Source organism: Phodopus roborovskii, unplaced genomic scaffold (assembly GCF_943737965.1).
Source record: "Phodopus roborovskii unplaced genomic scaffold, PHOROB, whole genome shotgun sequence".
Taxonomy (NCBI): Eukaryota; Metazoa; Chordata; class Mammalia; order Rodentia; family Cricetidae; genus Phodopus; species Phodopus roborovskii.
In genome coordinates this window covers 1,061,782-1,079,796 of record NW_026125543.1, presented here as the reverse complement: position 1 = coordinate 1,079,796, position 18,015 = coordinate 1,061,782, and the positions used below count along the sequence as shown (strand labels likewise).

The following is an 18,015-nucleotide window of genomic DNA, read 5'->3' as shown; positions in this document are numbered from 1 at the left end:
TGCCCCTTACCAAGGTTTTCTGAAACCCAACCAGCTCGCAGCTATAAAGTTTAGAATCAGTAGGACAACTTGGGGCAGGGAAAACAAAAGCAACTTGCAAACACTTCACAGTCATCTGCAATTGCACACCTTTCTCTTAGAAAACATTTTATTCAATTATACATATTTCATGGCATATGAAAAAATAAATGACTTTTAGTGAGTTTTCCTTACATATCACATGCTAATCCTTGTATGTAGATGTTCCTTGACTAACATGCATAGTGCTGAGTTACTAAGGTAAGATGCTCAACTGATGATGAGTATTTAATTCACTTTTTACTTCCAAAACTTCACCATACAAAGGGTTTATTTAGTTATGGCTTGGCGAGAAGCTGTTAACCATCTCCACAATGTCTGCAAAATATCCTTAAAATTACACATACAATGCCAGTTATTCCAAGATGTTAAAAAAAAAGTGTGACCAATGTTTTTACAGCATGAAGAATTCTTTAAAATTCTACTTTCCAAGTAGGACAGCTTATGATTAAGCATCTTAAGGAACTATAGATCATAAACATAGAATTGTTGTAAAAGGAGTTCATAATTAATATAAGTCTCTGGGTGTTCATTTGGGGCAATATGGCTGCGGAACTGAGCGGGAAGTCTCATAACAAATTGTTACTTAAAGTTTGAAGAAAATTGAGCCCAAAGGTCTCTACCATAAACCACCAGATAATGATGTATGGCATTTCCAGGACAGAAAGCTAGGCTTCTGGACCAAAGCCTGCTCTTGGAGGTCTGTTTTATATTCATTTTTTAATTTATCTTTAACATATGTGAGGGCGAGCTACCCTTGTACAGTTCAGCTGTTGAATCCTAGCAGGTAAGATGATGTGGACTGCATGGTATATCTTGCTTTATTAAATATATACATGGAATATCTGGAACTCATTCAGCATTAAGCAGGAGCTTGACATCCAGCAATGTTTATAAAATGCTTATGCTGTTGTTCTTTCTGTTGCCATTATGGGGATAACTCGATCCTTAGAAGACAATGAAAAGAGAATTCTAAATGCTAGGAAGCTTGCCACTTTGGCTGACTATACGTGTGTGTGTGCGTGTGCGGTGGCAGTTTCTTAGCTCTGGAGCAGCTGTTAACATTACCATCTAGCTGGAACAAACTAATCATGTCTTATTTTGGTTAAGACTCACACAAATACTGACTCCAACATGGCAATAAACATCCAGCGTCTTGTGGGCAAGGCAAACTGGTGCCGTTCTCCATTGTATGACCCTACCCAGGGCAATGATGTGGAAAGACGTGGCCTGCCCACTTTCCTCCTCATCCTGTAAAGCAACACTACACAGCCTGTTTTTGCTTGTCTGTTTCATGGAATGCATGCCAAATGGTCAAAGGGGTCTGAAGTCTAGTGTTATATTATGACCTCTTAGCAGCTAGGACTGGGAGCTATTTAAAATGTGTTACATGAGCAGAAGGCTAACATCTGTTTAATGCTGAAATTCTCTGATGATACATATGTACCTATGTCATGATTCCTTTTTCAAAGAAACCAGGCACACTTTGATATTTTGTCTGCCTTAATACTGCAAGGAAAATCTAAATGGTTTGTTTTGTTTTGTAAGCTTCTACTGTTGTTTTGAGACAGGGTCTCACTATATAGCCTTGGCTGTCCTGGAACTCATTATCTAGACCAGGCTGGCCTTGAATTCACAGAGACCCACCTACCTCTACCTCTGACAGTTCGATAAGGCTACATATTGCCAGAGGCAATCTTTTCCCACTTGGGAAGAGATCAAAAGGGCTGTGAGAAATCTGGGACAAGGACTCAGAGATCTGCTGTAGAAATGACTTTTCCAAGGAAGAAGCTGGAAGAATTACCAGAAATACAGGGATGAAAAGAGGTGTCATGGTGAGGAATAAAAGTGGCACTTATGCAAAGATGAATTACCTAATTGTTCCTAAAAGACATAAAATTTCAATACAGTAATAATAAGAACTTGATTATATTCTTTTCAAGCCCAAGAAAATTGGCATGTGTGGGTTTTATGAGTTCTGAGACCTGATGTCTGTGCAAATGCTTACTGTTAGATTTGCAGCTCCCTGGAGGTGGGGACAGACTCCAACGTACGTTTGATTCAGCAGCACCTAACATTGCACCTGGTACACACAAATGCTCAAGACAGACCTAATGAATCAATGAGCTTGGGGTTTTCTATGCTCTAAGTGGGCTTCCAGGCTTTAATGTGAGAAATAAGTATCTTTTGATATGTCTATATCATATATGTTTATGATATATATGTGATAGGTTTTATAGATACAGTAGGCATGTGAGTGTGACTTGTCACATCATATCTATCTTAAATACAATTGAATGGGAAACAAATGCATGTGCATTGATGCTAGGCAGAATAGATTAAATGAAGGAAACTCAGATTATAGGAACTCTATCCATTACAAGCATAAAAGCCATCTTAAATAATGCGCTTCCCAAAGGGCATGAAGTAAACTTACAAGCAATGCAGTGATCGAGAGGCACATACCTGGAGGAAATTTCCCTTTATCATACAAAGAAGGAAACAGCAGACTTTAATAATACATGCACACTGACATATGCATGTGTATACATAAGATATTTCTAAAGATGATTTATTATTCTCTACCATTGTTTCCTCAAAAATGTAGCACATATGAAACATTCCCACCTCACTTGGGGAATTTATAGCTGTTTCATAGCTTTAGAAGAGATTGTCAGAATGTAACCAGCTAATAACTAATCAGCACAGGTGCCAGGCTAAACCATATATAAATATGATCCAAAGATGGCTCTAGATTGCCCCTGAGGCTTTGCTGTTGTTTTAATCATCGTAACCAACTGATATCTGTCACCAGGAGGAAAGATGTGGCAAAGGGTGCCCTGCCTTGGAGGCTTCGGTATGAGCATGTTGGACCGTGCATGTTGTCACGACCCTCCATTCTACAGCCTCAACTGTGCACACAGTGTCCCCAGGCAGACACAGCCATCTGCAAGGTCACCTGACAGGGAGAACTGGAAGACTGGAGCCTGACTTCCAGAGCGGAAGCAGGAGTCCCCTGTGCTGCTAGGACTGAATTCTGGACTAACCCTGTCACTATGGCTCATCTCCGGTGCTTCCCCCTGCCCCTTATTATCCTCGTATTTTTAAGCAGTGGCTATATGACTCAGGCTTCACAGTTTCTCCCTTTCCAATCACAGTTTCCATCTGTTTAAATGTACCATTGACTTCAGCTCAGTACCTGACTGTGCATATTTCAGCTTCAGAGATAAAGTAGGCTTATCTCACAGATCACTGAAGGTTTGATTTCTTTCTTGCCATTCACATTGAAAGTGAGATTTTTTTTTTTAAAGCTATGTGGATTTGATTGGGTTTTGCTCTAGTGTTCCTAAACCCCGTCCTTCTTGTTTGCTTGCTTTTGTTTTGGGTTTATCTCTCTCTCTCTCTTCTTTTTCATTTTTTAAATATAAGCAGCTTTGTGTTTTCATCGGGGGCACAACATCCTGTACAGTGACTGAAGTGGCCTCAGATTCTGCCAATGCCCTTTACATACTGTTTCCCCTCTCACAGAAGACATTCTAGCATTGGCCTGGAAAACACTGTCCTTGAACCACACAGGGATAGCCCCAGGTTAACTAGGCAGCGCAAATCAAATGGTGATAAAAATGTGAATAATATACATTATATGTATTTACATCTGCATCCAGAAACTTCCATTTCAAATGACAGAAGCCACTGCCTACAACTGTTCTGTGGACGAGTAGCTGATGCCATGACTGTTAAGACACTGAAGAAATGGGGTTATGTGGGGAGCCCATCTGAGTTAGAACCTTGTCCAACCACTGCAGTGGTCCATGAAGATGAATCTCAATCCAGCAGGGGGTGCTTGTGACATCCTGACGATGATACTCGGCTCCCCAACCCTGCAAAGCAAGGAAAGAGCCCATGATGAGGGATGCCTTTCTGTGTGCTGTGAATATGTTTCTCTTACAGGTTTAATAAAACACTGATTGCCCAGTAGCCAGGCAGGGAGTATAGGCAGGGCTACCAGATTAGGAGAATGCTGGGAAGAGAAAGAGCTGACAGGGAGACACCATGTAGCTACTGGGAAGATAAGATGCCAGGAATTCTCTGGTAAGCCAAAACCACGTAGAGATCATAGATTTATAGATATGGGTTAATAATTAAGAGTGGGCTAGTCAATAAGAAGCCTTGGCCATTGGCTAAACAGTTTATAATTAATATAAGCCTCTGTGTGTTTATTTGGGACTAAAGAGCTTCGGGACTAGGCAGAACAGAAACTTCCATCTACAAGCCCAGACTGAATTGTGCCCCTTTGCCAGAAGTCACCAGGCAGAGCACAGGGGTTGCAGGGTCCACAGGCTTCCTGTGAGAAGTGGATGCCTCCATGGAGCAGATATCTCAGAAGGGTCCAGGTCAGTCAGGGTGTTCTCTGTTAGCTCACTTACAGTCAGACACCTATTTAGTGGTGATCTGGGACTCTACACATCCCGTGGGAGACACTATCAAGCCATCTCCCCTTCACAAGGAAATGGGCTCAACATCATGGTCCACTCACTCTTCCTGTGAAAGCCTGTGTTCACAAAAAACTGCTACTCACTAAAGACCTGAGGCTGGATCTAAAAGTTGCAAAAATCAGTAACTCTTGATTTGGAAGATGGAATGTTAGAGCTTAGAGCTTATTTCTCTTCTGTCTCAGGCTTACTCAGAAATTACCCATTTATCTCCATTAGAAGGATAGACAGTTACTAAAATGACAGATAGATAGATAGATAGATAGACAGACAGATAGATGATAAACACACAGGTAGATGATGGATACATAGATGGTAGATGTTCATATTTATCTGTTGTTCGTCAATGGAAAGTTATTTAAGCATTAAGGAGGGATTTCAGATTATGTTTATTATTGACAACTATAGTACTTCAGTGTTGTTTAAAAACTAGAGAGATGCTTCAGTGGTTAAGAGTACTGATGCTCTTGCACAGAACCAAAGTTTGGCTCCCAGCACCCACAACCATTTGTAACTCCAGTTCCAGGGGATCTGACACCCTCTTCTGGCATCCACAGGCACTGCACACACACAGTGCATAGATATGCGAACAAGCAAAACACCTATATACATTAAATTGTTGTGGGTGGTTTTTCTTTGTCCCTTCAGGTCCTGCTGCCCTTCTCAGCCCCAAATAAACACACAGACACTATATTACTTATTAAACTGTTGGCGGGTGGCTTGGGCTTGTTATTGGGTGCTGGGTGTAATATGGGTGCTGGGAATTGAACCCAGGTCCTCTGCAAGAGCAGCCAGTGCTGTTAACCCTGGTCATCCTCTCTATCCCCGCCATGCCTTCTTAGCAGCCTTTCCCTTTCCACCTCACTGTAGCACACCTTTCTTCACTTAACATAGTCCTTTAAAGACAGAACAAGCTGGGTATGGTGATTCATGCCTGCAACCCCAGCAGGACAGGGAATGAAGCAGGAAGATGTAGAGTTCAAGGCCAGCTTGGGTTACACGGAATGACCCTGTCCCCAAACAAACAAAATAACAAGTCAGACCCTGACACCTCTCTGCCCAATGTCTCCAAGCATCACAAAGTGCTGAACGCTGCTTGACTCTCAGGAAATGCTCCCATCTCATTTGCACCCACTCACCTCATCCCACCCCCCAACACCCCCCACCCCAGCACAATGTTGCAGTCACCCAGCCCTGCTTCCCTTCCATATCCAGGCTTGTAGCAGCCATGGAATTCTGGCCTCTGCTACCAAACATTGCGTCCATGACGCCTCCCCATCTGTAACCTCTCTATTTTCCTTTATCTGATTCATTTCACTGCTTGTTGCATGCTGCCTGTCTTTCTCTGCCAATACACTGGTGGCACAAGGCAGAGCCTGTGAATGACCAATGATATACCATCCCAATGCCCAAGGCTGCACCTGGCCAAGCACTGGCACCTGCTCAACAAATAGTTGTTGACTGGCTGATTGTAGGAGAGCTGAGGCCAGTAAAATCAAAGCTTTAAAAAAAAACTTCAAAGATGATCTGCTCACACCTTTAGTTCCAGCACTGAGGAGGCAAAGGCAAGTGGATCTCTGTGAGTTCAAGGCCAGCCTGGTCTACAGAGATAGTTCCAGGAAAACCTCCAAAGCAATACGGAGAAACCATGTCTCCAAAAAAAAGAAAGAAAGAAAAGAAAAGATGATCTGCTCTTTTACTTACAATGATCGACACCTGTGTCTAGTGTCTGTAAATTTTTAAACTAATCATTGACAGTTCTTATTTTGTTTAAGTCCTCACAGGACTAGCTACGAATCTCAGTGCTAAAGCATTGTCTAGCCTGTTCAAGCCCCTGAGTTTCTTCCTCATCATCACTGGGAGGAGGGAGTAGGAAGGAGGTTTCAGGAGAGTTCATAACAGCAGTGGCAGTGTGTTTTCTGTGAATTAAAATTTGTAGCTCTATAAATTTGTTACATAGCTAAGGAACATTTAGTTCATGTTGGGAAATGATCATATTTCTATGCATTCTTGTATTAAAGTAATTACCTATGAGGCATTCACAACTCGTCCTCATTAAATTCATGGATTCAGGAAAAATAACTGTCCCACTCAAGGCATAGTTCAGTAACATCGAGTTAATGCCCCCTGCTGGCTCCAAAGCAGCAGTGTGCTGGAAATTTTCCAGGGGTTTCTTTATGGCTTTGAAAGTCAAAGATGAATAAAGCTCTTAAATATAAAAAGTCCCTTTAAGACTTTTGCTGGGTTGGGGGTGGGGGAATAGCGGTTCTTTGTGTAACAGCCCAGGCTGTCCTGGAACTCACTTAGTAGTCCAGGCTGGCCTCAAACTCAAAGAAACTGCCTACCTCTGCCTCCCAAGTACTGGGATTAAAGGCGCCAAGCCCGCGCCTCTCTCTTTCTCTGCCCCCCTCTTGCTCTCTCTTGCTCTTTCTCTCTGCTCTCTCTCTCTCCCCTGCTTTCAGTTGACCACCAGCTACCCCCTTTCTCTCCCCTCAGTGCTCATGTGGGCACTGAGTCTCATGTTTGTGTTTCTTAGGCAATAATTATAGCAAAAGAACAACAACCACCACCTGGCTATGGGTAACTAACTTTACATGAGTAATAAAACTTGGGCTGGGAATGTAGCTCACTTACCTAACTCACTTCAGGAAGCCCCGTTCTGTTCCAAAAACTGTTTTTAAAAAGGCAAGTGGGGCCTGGAGAGATGGCTCAGTGGTCAAGAGCACTGGCTGCTCTTGTTAAGGACTTGGGTTCAATTCTCAGTACCTACATGACAGCTCACTAGCTCATGTAACTACATTTCTGGGTGTATGCTGCCATCTTCTGGCCATTTTGGCACTGCACGCATGTGGTACACTCTTGCAAGCAAAATACCCATACAGATGAAATAAAAATAAATTACAAAGAAAATGCAAGAGCTCTGGACGAAGCCACACTCCTCCCCTAAGTGGGGTATTTGCCACTGTGAAAGCTATTATATACACCACAGACTTTGAATACAGATTTTTAAATATCTGAGTAAATTCCCTGAATTACTCAGATCTTCTCCGGTGCTTCTGTCCCAACAATGAGCACTGCTGTCTTAGAGTAGAGACAGTCCTCTCTTGTAGTTCATCTATAAATTTATTCCCTACATTTGCCTGGCAGCTTTCCCAACTGAAAGGAGGCTCTTAGCCGTTTACTGAGTGACAGCAGTGCCTGGCAAGAGGAAAGATGGGAAAATCTCTGCTGCACTCCATCCTATCATCACTGTCCTTGAATCTTCACATCCAAACACTGTTACTTAAATTTGGTTTTCTTCCTCAGGTAGAGTGTAAAAACTTCAGATGATTGTTTAATAAGTCAGTCCATATTTATACCTTCCTATAAACTGTTAATAACATCACCCCTAAAAGAGCTGGCTGTCATGGTACACACCTTTAATCCCAGAATGCAGAGGCAGGTAGATCCCTGTGAGTTTCTATCTAATCTTGTCTATAAAGTGAGTTCCAGGGCAGCCAGAACTGCATATAGTGAGGCAGGGCTTCTCCATAGATAGATGATAGATAGATAGATAGATAGATAGATAGATAGATAGATAGAGGTATTAATGAGCGAGACAGAGAGAGTGTGAGTATTCTCTGATGGAGCAGGTGGTTCATGAATCCCCAGCCTTAACTAAAGACAGTTGATGGCTTTTAGGGAGACCCAGCTTTCTTTAAGGCAGTGGCACTGGAAGGTTGACCCCAACCACACTATTTCCTTTGGGTGGTCCCACACTTAGGAATATATGGGCAGCAGAAGTTGGACTAGGTAACTTAGAGAGAGAGAGAGAGGGAGGGAGGGAGAGAGAGAGAGACGGAGAGAGAACAAGAAAAAACAAAGTCGTCATCTGTCTGAGTTGGCTGAGCAAATGCCATGTCAAGCCGGGAGCATTTTGAGCTTCCTTCCCATTTTCCATTTTATAATCCCAAAGCCAGCATCCTTACTTTCACGAAGCTCATCCGAATCGTGCACATCTTAGTCAACTCGTACACGACTTCAAAGCCGTGGTGCACTGACTGGGCAAGCAGCTGGGCGAAGAGCTGATTGTTGAAGACCTTGAGGCTGCAGCCACTGGGGATCTTGCAGACGGTGGCGGGGTGAAAGCCATGTTGATAGTTGCAGTTCCGGCTCTGAACAAAGATGCTGCTGTCACTCACGCACTCCGCATACACCTCGCCCCCAACGTAGTACAAATGCACACCTGTGGGCACAAAAACCACACTCTTTCTACTCTGCTCCCTTCTCAGTGACGCCCGCCCGCCACCTCAAGCGGCAGGACCCTCTGCAGTCAGGTTAACTCTTCATCTACCACTGGTCATAGAAGGAGAAGGTGTGAGCCCCAAATACCCATGTTTCCATTGACTTTTCCTACAAATCCATTAAAAAGTTCAACCCCGAGGACTGCAGAGAGTCAGACAGCTCAGCTCTAAAAACCCAAACTGCTGCTCACAACAATCTGCAATGAACTGGTTCCAGAGGATCTGACGCCCTCTTCTGGCCTCTATGGGCACTGCATATACATGGTATGTATGTGTACCTACATACTGGGCAGGGGGAACACCCATACATATAAAATAAAGAAAAAATAAATTTATTTTTATTTAGTGTTCATTGGTGTTTTGGGGACATGTATGTCTGTGTAAGGATGTTAGAAGACTTGGAACTGGAGTTACAGACAAATGCGAGCTGCCTCGTGGCTGCTCGGAATTGAACCCTGGTCCTCTAGAAGAGCAGTCAGTGCTCTTACTCGCAGAGACATCTCTCCAGCACCAAGGGGGGGGGGACAAACTTTAAGCCCAACCCATGTGAATGGACACTCTCAAAAATCAGTCCACAGTCTTGCTGGGCGTTGGTGGCGCACCCTTTAATCCCAGCACTCCGGAGGCAGAGGCAGGTGGATCTCGGGAGCTCGAGGCCAGCCTGGTCTACAGAGCTAGTTCTAGGAGAGGTTTCAAAGTAATACAGAGAAACCCTGTCTCGAAACACAAAACAGAACAGAAAACAAAAAGGTGAGTCCATAGTCTCTCTTCTTACTGCTCCCGCCACTTTTGCTCTCACTCGAGAAAAAAAAAAAAAATCCATAATCCTAGACAAAAAGAAACACATCCTACAAAACAAAACCCCCAAAGTCCTTCATACCCACATATAAACGAAACACTATAATAAGAAGTCCAGTTAATATTATGTCAATGCTACTGAAATCCACACACTAGACCTACTCCAGAAATTACTAACAATTACAAATCTGTTTCTTTGAGGTCCAGTGTAGTGGCACACGCCTTCAATGCCAGCACTTGGGACACAGAGGCAGGCGAAGTTGAGAGACCAGCCTGGCCTACATAGGGTTCAGGCCAGCCAGGGCTGCACAGTGAGACCCTGACTCAAAACTAAAATATTTCTGTGAGCAGAGGCTTCAGAGATGTATCTCACTTCAGAGGCAAGTCACACCATGCTCCTGAGAACAGGGGTGCTCCTACCATACTTCACAGGATACACAGTCATGTGAAAACACAAGCAACATGTAGCTTGTCTCTGTTTCTCTGACATTCCTGGAATTCCATTTCAAAAGGACATCCTGGATAAATAAGAGTACTGCACACACGTGCGTGCGCGCGTGCGCGCGCGCGCACACACATACACACACACGCACAATGGTATTTTATTCAGCGGTAAACATGTATGAGATTATAAAATTGATAGAACTGGAGATGATTGGAAATAGGCAAGACTCAAACAAAATCCACTCCCCACTGCGTCCCTCTCCTCTTTTCTTCTCTCTTACTTGCCCTCAGCTTTCCTCCCTATTTTCTTCCATGAAGGGCATCAGGCCTGACACTCACAACTCAGGCACTGGTGACCAGGAAGCAGAAGGATGGCTCTGATTGGCTGAAATGCAGTGCCTGCCCTGGGCCTTCTCCAAGCAGTGTGACTGACAGTGATGGGACATTCAGTTGTATAGCTGAGCTCAAAGCAGTCCGTTCAGCACTGCTCAGAGCTCCAGACAATCTTGATAATTAGCCAACTTTCGAAAAGCTCTGCAGAAGAGAAGGCAACGGAGGCCAGGGCAAAGTCAAGTGCAAGCTGGGGGTGGGGGACCGCTCTGTCAGTGAGTGAGGGTTACCCCAGGGAAAGTGGTGAGGCAGCAGGGTTCTCTGAGCTTCAGTGTCACCTTGGGCTCTGCCTTGGACGTTGGCACCTCCCTGTGCACTCCCTGCACTTGAGAACGGTGGGCCACACTACCCATCTCACCCATCTCTGCCTTTTGATAGTTCCTCTGCACTGTGTGCTGTCTGCCACAGCTGAAGAGAACCGCAGAGACCACTTCCACACACCGGAGAGCCCGAGGGAAGCCGCTACAGGCTCCTGGGGATTTTACCTGAATGACCTTCAAGTGCATAATCCTTCCAGAGCTTACTGCATACAATAGATAAGATTTTTGTCACCTGAGCCTGTATTTAGGGGGTGGTTTTCCCTCGAGTTAAAGCCTTATCGGCAAACCAGGCACAAGTTGGCAGAGGAGAGAGTGGGAAGGTGGGTCCCTAGAGGAAGAAACAGAGCCCAAGGCTGACTGACACGTGAAGACCAAATCCAGCAGCAGGCTGGCCTCTGGCTAGAGACAGCAGCACCTTCAGAAGGAGTACGTGGTCACGTGATTCCATTTGGCCCGTCCATCACATAGGCAAATACAGTGACTTTGAACCCCTGGTCAGTGTCAAGATCACCTCAGGGCAGGTCTGTCCTCAAGGCTGAGCCTGCGTTGGAGGCACCTGGTGAGGGGGTGGGGCTTTCAAACACAGCATTCACTCAGCCACAGGCTAAAGAGGGGATCAATTTGCATTTCAATACAGATCAATTAGCCCTGCCCTACTGCTTCTACTTGGGGTGCCAGCACTGGGATTACAGGCCTGGGATACTGGCTCTTTACTATGTCTTGTCCTCACGTCACTCAGCCCATGTCACCCCCTGAAGATGGCCTACTGACTTTAGAGGCAAACAGACCCCAAGAGAACATGACTTCGTGCCCTAGGGTCTTCCCAAGGACCAATGCTGATTTCTGAGCTGGAGTTTTGGCTCAGAAGCGGTGATGGCGACGGGGCCATGCTGTGTGGGCGCTCACCCTTTCCAATGTGCCTCCTGGTGTTTTCTATTGTTGAGTTTCTATTTACATTTGAAAGCAGCCCAAGACAGAACCTATTCCTGTTATTGGAAGGGTCAGTGAAGCCGTCTATGAGTACGCTCCGGGAGGACGCTTGGAAAGTCTCTCCAACCCGGTTGTTTAGTTCATAGTAGGCTACAGAGCACCAGTGCTGGGGTTCCTCGTAGCAAACTGGCCGAAAGTCTGAAAGAAAACAAGAGAGAAAAGGCACCGCATCACTGTCACCTCTGGGCTCTGAAGCTCATGATTCCAACAGAAAACAGAAGTGAAAGCTTTAAACCACAAAGCTGGCTGTTAAGACCAAGTATGCATGCCTTCCTTTGCAATCCTTTGCAATCCTTCAAACATGCATGTTTGACGGAAGCTGTTTGAGGCTAGCACATTTGTTTATTGCACCCATGAGTCTAAGGCCATGGTCCTTGTTAATTTTCCACAGCTAGGGCATCTATAAACACTTCTGTTTACAGATGTGATATAATGAAGGACCAGGGAAAAAGGCAGCATGAACAGACTGATGCAAAATGTTGCCAGTCTCAGAGTAAACACAGCTAGGCGCTAGGAGGCAGGCCACCCCATCCTTACCAGAGAAGGACAAGGTCCTGTTGTTACAGAACTGAGCTATGTGAAAAGGTGTAATTCCACAGTAACATAATGATTTTAAAAAAAAATAGTTTGAATATAACAAACCACGTTGAAAGCCCTGAATGAATTCTATTGAAGAAAAAAATCTACATAGACAGGCCCACTTTCTCCTCTATGAAACACACAGACATCCATCCATTTACATATAAGTGTATTTTAAGGAAAGCTGGCTTCTCAGCTTTGCTAGGGTCTGCCCATGGATGGAAGGAGGTCAAATGGTAACAGGGCAGAATGCAGTCAGTATAGGCGAATTTTTATAACACAGGTGTGTGTTAGACAAATATGTATCTTATAATTATCCTGTCCTTTAACCACCAGCCCTAATACTAAGTTTCAAACACATGCAGGGAAATTCTCTGTGCAATGAGTAATGAATGGACAGGTGTTTCAGGCTCTCTGTTGGAGACAGAGGAGAGGGATGACATAATACAAGGTGATACATATGAACAAGCTGTATAAGGGTCTTGTTAAGGGAAAAACATTAAAGACACTTTGAAGGAATATGTCTCTTATCTCACCACATCTTATATGTTCTTTGAGAGTAAGGATAATTTTTGTTAATCTCTTAATTCTTTCTCAGCAACCTAGGGCAAGGCTTTATTTATTTGTTTACTTTGTGAGAGTTAATAAATATTCATTAAATAGGGCTTATGAATAAAAGGGTGAGGCAGATTGTAACTGTGGGTGTCAGCTGTATATATGCAAGCCTTGGGTACTTGTCCCCTCCAGATATTGTTAATCTCACACTTAAGAAGCTCATATATATATATATATATATATATATACATATATATATATATATATATCCTCTTCATGTCTCTTCTTTGGCCAGCTTCACAGGTGTTATAGCACACATAGCATGAAGACACACTAGAGCGTCCCTCTCTTTTGCATATGCTTTTTCAATCCCAAATTAAGCTCCAGAAGTACTCACTACCTTCAACTGCTGTCTTGGCTTCAGAGAAGAGAATGTATCAGCTGATGTTGGCAGCCTAGCTCTGCACACCACTGAGGCCATGCACATGGCATTTGGAGCAAAAGATACCTGCCTTTTTATTGTTCAAAGAAGCAAGCAAACAAAAGCCTTACTTAGTCCCCTATTGCCTGCTCTCATTTATTTATTTATTTATTTATTTATTTATTTAGTTAGTTAGTTAGTTAGTTAGTTAGTTAGTTATTATTGTGTATGCAGGATATGTGTGTAGAGGTCAGAGGACAACTTTGTGGAGTCTGTTCTTTCCTTTTACCTTTACGTAAGTTCTGGGGATGCAACTCAGGTTGGCAGGCTAACTTAGCAGTGCCTTTATCTGCTGAGCTATCTAACCAGTCCTTTTTTGTAGCATTTAAATTTTTAATTTTTTGTTTGTCATACATCACTATGTTAATCTTACTTCTACATTCAACAAAGTGGCATATGCCTGTAAGTCCAGCATTAGGGAAGCTGGAGCAAAAGAATTGTGGGTTCGCGGGGCCAGCCTAATCTAAAAGCAGACCATGTTTCAAAACAAACACTAATCGCATATTCTGTAAATTTCCAGGGACAGTGTTAAATTCTATTTAGTTTCTGAAAGAGGACTGGATCCAAAAATATGTATCTGCAGTTCTACTTCAAAATGGGTCCCAACCTTGTCATTCTGGAGGGTAGTGGGTTAGATGGGCCAGGCCCAGGGAAGGCGCTGTAAACCTAAAGGTGCCACAGGCAAGCTAGATGCAACACCACACTTAGGAACATCCACGTGGGTCCCACTTCCACAGACTGACCTGAGTGTTGAAATGGACTGTCTGACTCGGAAGGACTTTCCGGGGAGTGTGGGTAGTTGGTGGGACCTGGAGACCGAGGAAACACGTGGCCTGGCGAGGAGGGTGGTGCAGGGCAGAGGGGCTGCTGGAAAGAGTCCGGGTAGGTGGCATTGTGCGGCATGAGGGGCTCGCTGTGCAGGGAGGCACTTCGGAACTTGGCCAGGAGGCTGAGCTGGGGGTTGTACTCGCTGTGTCTTGGTACCAGCACTGGAGGCAGAACTAGGACAAAGAGAATGAGAGAGATCACCCCGAGAGCTTGTCCCATCAGGATGGAGTGGGACAACAAATGCTTTCCCTTGGTCATTTGTGATATTTCCTTCTGCCAGCCCCCTCTCCACACATTGGCTCATGGGAAACTGTGCATGTAGGTCTCATCTCTACTCAGGAGTCTGTGGGCTATCCTCAGTCACCAGCCCTGCTTCTTGCCACCTGCATCTTAAGCAGACAGTCAGGAACCAAGTTCAGGAAGCTCCCATGGCCTCATATCGACTTTATGGAAACCCATCTTGTTGACTTTAGGGAGATGCATCTGACTATATCTTTCTTCAACTCTGCCAATAAAGTCCTCTTTAAAAGAGGCATAGTTAGTTCTAAACACTTGCAACCAAACCCTAGGTGAAGCCCAGAATATTTTCCATTAGAGACCATACTGAATTATTTAGACAATCAGCCTCAATTTCAGACTCATTGCTGCTGCTGAAATAATCCGTGTCCTTACCACAATGATCTAAAAGCAAGTGACCAAAAGCCATCAAGTAAAATACAAGTAATGAGCGAAGAAATGAGGTAAAAGGTCAGAGGCAACAGGAAAAACCTGTCAGTTAAATTTGTTTGGGTTAGTGGGTCCCTTCTGGCCTCCTGCCATCTCTGAAGTACTAGGATGGAACCTGTGGGCTAAACAAGTGTTCTATCACTGAGCCACATCCAGCTCTCTTTTTACTTAAGATAGGGTCTACAAGAGCTAGTTCCAGTGCAGGCTCCAAAGCAATACAGAGAAACCCTGTCTCAAAAAAACAAAAACAAATACAAATACAAAACAAAAACACAAAAACAAACAAACAAAAATAAAAAAAAAAAACAAGATAGGGCCTCCCTAAGTTACCAAGGCTAGCTGACCTTCAGCCTCCTGTGTAATGTAGGCAGGCACTGAACTTGCATTCTCTTGCCTCAGAACTCCGACCAAGTAGATGGGGTTAGAGGCCTGTGCCAGCCTGGCTTCGACTCATTAAAATGAACATAAGCTCATTTTATGGAGCTCCCTGCCTTTCTGAATTCCTCAGAAAAGCATAACTCTCCCTCCTCTAGTCAGCTACCAAGGCTGACAGACTCCCTCTGTTGCTTATCATTCAAACTTAGTCTAAGATAATTGGCATACTGATTTTTTTTTCAAGCCTGTTCCTAAATTATTTTATTAATGAGATTAAGAACCCAAAAGATGGAACCCCAGTTTTCCTGGAAACATGTGAGGACCACATAGGATCCTGAAAATGCTGAGGGCAGAGGTCTGATCATACATAGTCACAACTTGAGGTTCTAGTGGGCTGTCAAATTAGACAGCTGTTGGTTACCTCTAAGATGTTAGTGCCACTATTGTACCCTTGGGGATATCTTACCAGGGTGCTTATTGCTGGCCCACAGCTTTGCAGCTGTGTAGGACCACTTTTCTCCCTAGAAGCTTGCACAATACCTTCAGATGCTGAGAAGTAGCCCTCAGGGAGAAGGGTTTCAGGTCAGGTTCAGCTCAAATTCCTATAAGGAAAATCACTTCATTCTCTTACAAAGGTGTTAGGAGTGGCAAGAATATTATCTAAAATTAATATTATAGATGATTTTTTAAATTAATATAATATTGGCCCATCTTTTTTAGAAAATTAAACCTACAATTAAGGACATAAAAACTATCTACCTACATGAAATATTCAGACTGTCATGTTAAGAGAAACCTAAACTGAAATTAAAAAAAATGGAAACTCAAAAATTCTTTAATACAGGGCTTTCAGGTATTTTAAAGGAAAACCAGGTACATTTTAGAATCATTACTCAGAAAGCACGTTTGAAAGATTTATTTTCTAATTATGTGTGTGGTGCGGAGGCTATGTGCAGACAGATGACCGCAGAGGGAGTTAGATCCCCTAGTTAGGAAGATACACCCAACACTGGTGCTAGGAACAAAATGGGGTCCTTTGCAGGGGTAGTATGTGCTTGTAACAGCCGAGCATCTCTCCAGTCCCAGAGGGAATTTCTTTCTGTGTGTGTGTGTGCGTGTGTGTATGTGAGTGTGTGTGTGTGTGTGTGTGTGTGTGTGTGTGTGTGTGTGTGTTTGGGCGGGAGGTGGAGACAGGATTTGTCTGTGTAGCCCTGGCTGTCCCGGACTCCTTCAGCAATTCCCCTGGGCTGTTTCAGACTGAGATGGGATTAGCAAAATGGAGCCCACACCCACTCTTTAGTTTAACTTTAATAGTCATAGATTTCGATTGGCTTGGGGTAGGAGAAGGTAGGATGCTTAATGTATCTATTTTTTATAGTTAACCATTATTAAGGCATTAAATCTGTTAAGAACTAGGAAGGATACCCAGGCATGGTGGCGTACACCTTTAATCCAGCACAGGCAGATCTCTGTGAGTTTGAGGCCAGCCTGGTCTTGAAACACCGAAAAGACAAGAAAAAAAAAAAAGAGAGAGAGAGAGAGAGAGGAAGGGAAGGAGGGAGGGAGAGAGGAAGAGAGAGAAAGGAAAGAAGAAAGGAAGGAAGGAAGGAAGGAAGGAAGGAAGGGAGAAAGAACTAGATCTCCTAAATCCACACAAATAAAACTGCATTTTCCAAAATCCTACCAAGCTTACAAGCCTTTTAGTATAAGATTAGTATAATTTTCTGACTGCATGATTTTGGTGCCATTGCTTCAGTGCACCACCCCCGCCCCTCCTGATACAGAGATCATTTCATGTGGATGCTTCACAACCACAGAACCTGTGATAGTTGATCTTGGCAGGGACAGGGGGGTGTACCCACCTGGAGTCTCCACTCGGCGGTAATGATATGGGTTGATGCAGACCTCCTTCTGCTTGGAGCCAAAGGGGAACTCACAGCACTCCAGGGGCTTCAGTTCATGATGGGATTGCAGGTCTGGCCAGCGCCACACTCGGCAGTAGATGACATGGGGCAGCCCCTTGCGGTGGGACACCTGTAGGCGTCCATCCAGGGACCTGGGGATGGTGACGCACTTGCTAGGCTGGCCTGGGCAGCTCAGCGCCCTCTCCAGCTCATCCATGGCCCCTTTCTTCTTCTTTAACTTCTTCACCAAAGAGTCCACTGCCTTCTCTGCCCACTTCTCCTCCTCATCTCCCTGCTTCCAGCCCAGCAGCCTCTTCACTGCAGGGCTGGTGAAGGAGAAGAGGGAGCTGATGGGGGTGCTGGGGTGCATAGGAGGCAGACCTCAGGCTACTGCACAAGGATGAGGATGAGGCCCTTTCAAGACTTTCAGGGCCCTGGGCAGGTCAGCACCAAGCTCTTGTCCAAGGATGTCATGGGAAAAAGCTTGCCTTTTCTTCTGGAAGCAGTGCAGACTAATTTAAGTTGGGAGATGGGCTGACTTCCTCCAAAGCACTTGGATGGATGGGCGATCTAACTCTGAAAGACAGGACAAGCCTTCATGAGCCGTCTGAGTCCTTTTCAGACTAAGTGAGGAAGGACAGAAGGGACAAATCACCCTCCCAATGTTTTAACTTGAGAACTCCTCCAAGTCCTTGTTGACCTTACCCTCCTCTTCCTTCTCCCAGCCAGATCTTAGCACAGCCTTCCAAATCTCTTTTGTTGTTTCTCTCT

The 18,015-nt window shown here is 44.3% G+C and overlaps 1 protein-coding gene across 1 annotated transcript; it reads right to left on the bottom strand.

Annotated features, from left to right (window-relative positions):
* Positions 1 to 3,745: 3,745 nt before the first annotated feature.
* On the bottom strand, positions 3,746 to 17,632 carry Smad9 (SMAD family member 9). The gene is made up of 5 exons (XM_051176951.1): positions 17,203 to 17,632; positions 14,155 to 14,412; positions 11,713 to 11,934; positions 8,540 to 8,796; positions 3,746 to 3,959 (listed from the first exon to the last, which is right to left on the bottom strand). Exons 1-5 carry the CDS (start codon positions 17,612 to 17,614, stop codon positions 3,816 to 3,818), a joined length of 1,293 nt encoding a protein of 430 aa, XP_051032908.1. The 5' UTR covers positions 17,615 to 17,632; the 3' UTR covers positions 3,746 to 3,815.
* Between the last annotated feature and the right edge of the window lie 383 nt (positions 17,633 to 18,015).